This window comes from Primulina tabacum, chromosome 7 (assembly GCF_025594145.1).
Source record: "Primulina tabacum isolate GXHZ01 chromosome 7, ASM2559414v2, whole genome shotgun sequence".
In the NCBI taxonomy this organism is placed as follows: Eukaryota; Viridiplantae; Streptophyta; class Magnoliopsida; order Lamiales; family Gesneriaceae; genus Primulina; species Primulina tabacum.
In genome coordinates, this window is record NC_134556.1 from 38723636 (window position 1) to 38730427 (window position 6792).

Below are 6792 nucleotides of genomic sequence, written 5' to 3' on the forward strand. Positions count from 1 at the left end.
TAGATGTATTGATGTTCGTCACATTCAATCAAGTGAAAACTCATCAGATCTCTTCACAAAGGCACTTCCTACGTCAATATTCAGAAAGCACATATATAATATTGGGATGCGCAATCTACGAAATTTGTGAAGAATTGTTCATGTCAACATCAGGGAGAGTTTACGTGACTGCACTCTTTTTCCCTTACTATGGTTTTTATCCCAATGGGTTTTTCCAAGTAAGGTTTTTAACGAGGCAGTACAAAAAACACGTAATGAAGACATCATCGTATCATGATCATCATCACAAGGGGGAGTATTGGAAAATAATATTTAAAATGTGTGTATTGAATATTTGAATGTTGAATATTTGAATGTTGAAAATAAGAGTTGTAAATATTGAAAATTAGTGTGTGATGATGTAGGTAATGATGTATTTTATTTTTGGATTATTTGTAAAGATTTTCTATAAATAGATCTCTCATTTGTGAAGAAAATCACAATTGAGTAGAGAGAAAAATATTAGAAAGTGTGTAGTTTGGTAAATTTTGAGAGTTTGAGATTTTTACTTTTTACCATAAATTTTTACTTTTTCACAACATATACTATATTATAATGTTTAAACAATTGAGAACAACTACCTTAGTCATTTTAATGGATGGGCAAAACTACTTTTTCATTTTATCAAATAAAATTTATTATAAAAAAAATAAATTCTAAAAAATTTAAATGATTTGTTAATAATAATAATTAACTAAAATATTTTAAATAAAAAGGTCATTACATTAAAAATATGTGGACGCGAATTATAAAGTGTATTTAAGGCTAGTGTTAATAATAAAATGAGGCAAAAACTTATTTGAGACGGTCTCACGGATCGTATTTTGTGATACATATCTCTTATTTGGGTCATCCATGAAAAATTATTACTTTTTCATTAACTAGTCTGTGTTGTAATGAAATTTTATTTTTGATGCATTTGTATAATATGATTGGCTAATCATCTCACAACAACAACAAAAAATGATGGATTTCATTTTCTTTTATTTTTAGTTGGGTAAAAAATTGAAAATTCCATTCGATATAACATAGATTCAGTTCCAATAATTAGAGCCATCATAATATATATATTCAAATTTTAAATAAAACACAGCATATAGAGACAAAAAAGTTCTAAATTTAGGAGTTTGAAATACTGATGAAAAGACTGTGTAGTAGGAAAAAACACGACAAGTTCTCAGATATGTCAGTATGTAGTCAAAATCCAAATGGGTGAGAGTACTGACTATAAAAACTTGGTTATATACGCAATTTCAGTTTAAATTTTACTTCCAGGTCACCGCTGCTGTAACTGATCAGCTTAATTCCCTATTTTGACTGCTAATATCTATTCTGTCCCCTCGGGGAAAACAATATTTTCAATCTTTGATGAGATCTATCAGAAGCCAGAAAAATTGCGTGATTGAGTAATGACGATGAAAGAATGATAAATGTATTTATTTTTTAAACTTTTTTAAACATATATGTTTTTTTCCCAAAAAATAATTATTATTATATGGTGTACAATCTCAATTAAATTTTTACTAGCTAGGATTACCAGACGACTGCCATACATGCATGCATGCATGAGTATGGCAGTAGGCAACCTCTGCAGAGAGAGGGCTTTCGCTGTTGTAATTTATGAATTTTTAGTTACTTTTTCATGCACTTCATGCTTTTAGGGATGGAACTAAAATTTGCTACAGCTAAAAATTAAGAAGCTTGAATTAACATCTCTTTATGAGACAAATCCTCGAGAACAAAAAATTTAAAAATTATCATTCCTTTGATTTGAAATTGGCATCAATTGTTTATATATGTCTATATATATATAATTAAATAAGATTCATATGGAGTATGTACGTTATTGTCGGTGCCTTCGATCCTTCTCAAATAAGATTCATATGGAGTATGTACGTTATTGTCGGTACCTTCGATCCTTCCCAATAGTTTACAAAAATAAAAAATAGCAGCATCTATATTCTATATCAAATCAATTTACTAAATTTGAAATAAGATTTTGGATCGAGTCGTTGAGATCCAAATTAATACATCCTCATGATATAATAAAAAATAAATAAATACATTAAATATTTTGATGTTATTTGAGGTTTACAACAAACCACCACCGCTTTAAAGTGGTCCAATATTTTTAAAATCGGATTGACAATCGACTTGGTATACATTAAAAACAGGTACAACCAGTTGAATCGGAATACTGTTTTATAATATAAATATTAATAAATTACAATGAATAATATATTTTAAATTTTAAAAACATAAAATATGTATACAAATAGACAAAAAAAATTATATTCAAAATATCAATCCTACTTATATATATTTTTTAAAAAAACAAAAATAATAGATTAAATAAATTATAATACGACTAACATAATATTTTTAAATTCCGAATTTCAAATAATTGTATATATATAAACAACCAAATATTAAATTTAGGATTTCAAAAATAAGAAAAATAAATTTTCAAAATAAAAAAATAGCAATGAAACGACACATATAGATAGATTTCAACAAAAAAATACATGAAATTGAAGAAATTTAAAAAGTTACCAATTAAGATTGAATTTTACCGCAAGATAAGCATCTCTGATCCACAGCAGACGAAATTAATTAAGTTGCCAACTAAGCTCTCAAGTTCCTGCGAGAAGAGCATCTTTGGTCCACAATTAGTCGATCAATTTTCCATATTATTACACAAGAACAATTCTTGAACCAAAACCAATTCACGTTCTTGCATCTAAATGATCTCGGATTTTTAATGCTTGGTTGAATCAGTCCATGATTCTTCCAAGACCATCCCCCATGAAGAACCTGAAGCAGCCATCACTTACCGTGTCACCCTCGTTCCCATTACTATATGGACTGACATTGTTGGGATTATTTATCCTAGGAGCGTGATAATTAATCCCTTGTTCACTCGTGTCGCTGCATTTCTCTCCTCTTTGATTACACATAGATACATTATTCAGATAATTATAACTGCAGCCTTTTGAATCCTCCTTTCTTTTCTTGTTACACTGGAGTTCATAATTATTCACACTATCCCACTTCTCTTTGCACATTAAACCACTCCTTTCATGTCCAAAACAAGCCATTTTGTGTGATACTTCATCCCACAACACCTCTTCTGAAATCCCACTTTGCTGAAACTTTGCTTCAATGCCAGTTCTCAGTTGAATCACTCTTCTAATCTCGGTTTCCGGCCAGAAGTCCCCTTTCGAAGAATTAGTCATCGTTACGCTACCGTCATCGTTCTGGTTTCCGCTTAAGCTTCGTATCTCGGGCGCCATAACTTCTTCTCTAAGAGAAGCTGCCCTCAATTCTTTTGCTGTCAATTTTTGCAAAGCATCCATTAAAGTGTTGTCTCGAGCTTCCATCCAAGCTCTCTCACTAGCCCAGAACTGGTACTCTCTCTCAATTCTTGCCGCATCTTGTTTCCTCCATTCTTCTTCTCTAGTCATCCTTTCTTTTTCCTTATGCTCAATATTTCTCATCATCTTTTCCATCAAGGATTCCTGTTTATCCATCAACTTCTTCATTTGTGAATCAATGAAGTCTCTGATCTTAGCTTTCCAATTCCGCTTACCCTTTCTTTTCTTCATTTTTCGCTTATCTAATTTATCATCATCAATTCCTAAATGTGTATCAGTATCGTCTGACAAAGAAGTATCAGGATCAGAAGAATTTGAGAGACAAAAGGTTGTATCAGAGTGCTTCAAACCCGGATAGGATACTTGATTATCACCTAAAAAAGTGTTCTTGTTCTGACAACTGTATTGAAAACTTCCACCATTAAAATGGGTTTTTGAAGTTGAAGATAAATTAGTTGTTTCGCCATCGAGAGCTTCAAGTTGCCTATAGAACCTGTAATGCTTTCCATCTTGCCTTCCAGCTTTGCCTTCTTTGGTCTTTTTGTAATACTTGTACAGATTCTCAAATTTCTCTCTGCATTTCTTGCCACTCCTCAGATATCCATGTTCCTCGTACATTATCCTGAAATCCCAAATTATATAAAATATTTATAGCGAAAAGCAAGGCGTTTTGACTCTCAGAATCCAAGCAATGGAGATCTTGATATAAATTAACCCTAGTTTCAGTTCATGTACTGAGTTGTTTAAAAAGCTTCAAGTGACAATGATATTTACTGATAATGGGTAAACTCGAGTGGTTCTTTGATGAAGTGGTGAAGGCAAACCTCGTTTGGAATAATATGACTATTCAAAGTGAAAGCTCTCTGTGAGAGGTGCTGCTTCTGGGTGTTCACGTCTTTTTATGAACGGAAAAACTGGAAAAATTGTTTCAAAAGAGTCGCCTTTTTTGCAGCAGGAAAAGTGGTATTAGTTCTTGTTCAAAAACAGATACTGGTGTTCTTATTTGCAGAAGTGATTGTGAGGTTACATCATCATATAGAAATCAGAACCAGAGTTAAATCAGTAACAGTTGGATTCTCGAACTCAACTTCATTAATATAGAGCTACCATTTTGTTGAGAATAAAAAAAAAATCGATAAAAAATAATGAAAAGGTACAATCTGGATTCACCAAGTTAGAAAATATTAGCAGAAGCAAGCTTTCTCTGGAAAAATGGGCACTTCAAAATCTATGGTCATATACAATCACAATTTTTTCTTTGTGACGATTTAGAATGATCCTTTTAAATTTGTTTTCTAGCATGAATGCGTATCTCCTAAAATATTCAGAAAAATTTGTAAATAAATAAGCAACAACAAACGGGATTTGATTTCAAGAACCAAGAAAGTGTTGTTTTGTGAACTTAGAAATTAGGTCAAGTAAAAACACTCCTACTTACACGATCATACATACCTTGAAACCTCGTCCCACAATGGACCTTTTTGGTTGGCCTCCTTAAACTTCGAATCAAGCTTCGATCTAATCTCGAGAAGTGTAAGAGTCTCTTGTTTTGGCCACCTCACCGTCCCAGTGTCCCCTCCGCCGCTCTGCCCACCGGCGGATTCACTCTCAAACAGGCTGAAGCCGCCTACAGTTGTTGCATCAACAGTTTTATGAGCCGTATCCACACCAGCGCTGTTCGTAGAATCAGAACAAAACTCCTGATGCAGTCCCTTCGGGACCACAAACATCTCCAAGGCGTGAGAAGGAGAAAAACCTATGTGAGTTGCAAGAAATCCAGGCGACGCAGGGACAGGAGGCGTAAACAAAGGCCTACCGCTGATGTACTGACGGAGATCAGCCATACCATACTGATTTTCCATCATGCGCAGGAACACGAAGATTACCACTGGTATTTAAGGAAGAAAGAAAGGGGGGGGGGGGGCAACCGTGAAGGTAGCGGCGGACCCGGATCGTGTTGTTACAGAGACAAAGGTTGTTGAATTGTTGTAGAGGAGGACAATGGGCCCATTTCCTCTGATGTTACTGCCGAATCAATGCAAACGATAAAGCCATATCTCCATGTTTAGTATATTTTGTGTATTATAAAGTATAGGGTTAGGGTACATACACAGTGTCGATGTAGCGTCCACTATACAAGTTCCGGGGGTGGTGGATGGTGGGGTTTCGGGGCTGGGGGTGGCAAATAAAGCGGAGACAATTGTCAAAAAGGTTAACAGGTAAAATCTTAAATAATCCGATATGTCAGTTAAAAGATAAAATCCGCGGTTGGATTTGAGATTATGGATTTAGACTTGTATGCAATAATAATTATAGTTTATTTCAAATACACAGGAATGTTATTTGAAATTTATCTATAAAAATTTTCATTAAATTAAATATATCTATTTAAATCAAAATTATCTTCGAAACAACTTTAATAATATATTACAGTCGAGGAAGCTATTTTAGTGGATGTGATGTTTTTTTAGATTAGAAAAATTGTACACCCAGAGTCTAACTTTATATATATATATATATATATAATATATTACAGTCGAGGAAGCAACATTTGGAATTAATTATATTCTTGTCAAATTTTAGATAAAAAAATATTAATTATATATATATATAATATAATATAATATAAATTGTATTTTTTAGAGAATGGAGTTTGGATCAGAAAATTTAATTTGAATGATGGATTAGATAAATGAATTTAAAATTAATAAGGGTTTTAAAATGTTTGAAATTTTGTTAAAAACTCAAGGATAGAAAAAAAATTTAGTGGTACTTAAAGTAATTAATTTATTTCAATGTATAAATAATAAACAACTAGCAAATAGTTTTTCTATTTAAGCTAATTTTGATACATTAGTAAACAGTGATAGATATTAATATTTTTCAGAAAATTAGAGATTCTCCTGACCTGATATTATTATCTATACAGCACAATAAATGATTTCGAAAATGATTGTTCACTAATTTTCACCACCAACATCATACCCCATCACCACATGGCGTCGATAGTAATGATAAATAAATTACAGCAATATCAGTACTTACTAAATTAAATCACCATGAAAGTAAATTCCGCAAACGTTTGGTCCAAGAATTCAACGAAATTTCTCATAAATTATTATATTGTTTGGTTTTTTTTAAAAAAAAAAATTAATCGTTTTTTAAGAAAAATAGAATTTATAGTTTTTAGGCTTCTATTTCTTATGTTATTTCTATTTAAAAATAAAAATAAAAATAAAAACAATTTTCAACATTTATCCAAATATCGTCATAATTGTTTATGATTTTTTTAATAAGAATATTTTTAAAAGTATACTTATTTAAATATTTTTTAGTGCAAACTTCTTCATCCAGCAAAGGTTACAGTACTGAATTGCCC

At 31.7% G+C, this 6792-nt stretch overlaps 1 protein-coding gene across 2 annotated transcripts; it reads right to left on the reverse strand.

Moving 5' to 3' along the window:
- Positions 1-2474: 2474 nt before the first annotated feature.
- On the reverse strand, positions 2475-5511 carry LOC142551849 (trihelix transcription factor PTL-like). 2 transcript variants are annotated; one of them, XM_075661289.1, is made up of 3 exons: positions 4866-5511; positions 3788-4035; positions 2475-3697 (listed from the first exon to the last, which is right to left on the reverse strand). In XM_075661289.1, exons 1-3 carry the CDS (start codon positions 5276-5278, stop codon positions 2814-2816), a joined length of 1545 nt encoding a protein of 514 aa, XP_075517404.1. In that variant the 5' UTR covers positions 5279-5511; the 3' UTR covers positions 2475-2813. The 2 variants fall into 2 exon arrangements, with proteins under 2 accessions (XP_075517404.1, XP_075517403.1); XM_075661288.1 differs by having other exon boundaries at positions 2480-4035; positions 4866-5509.
- Positions 5512-6792: the final 1281 nt, after the last annotated feature.

Bases quoted from the DNA above. Each gene is read 5' to 3' on its own strand.
- LOC142551849 (XM_075661288.1), bottom strand. From the start codon at position 5,278: ATGATGGAAAATCAGTATGGTATGGCTGATCTCCGTCAGTACATCAGC. The intron at 4,036-4,865 runs GTATGTATGATC...TTGGGATTTCAG, and splicing joins TTGTGGGACGAGGTTTCAAG to GATAATGTACGAGGAACATG.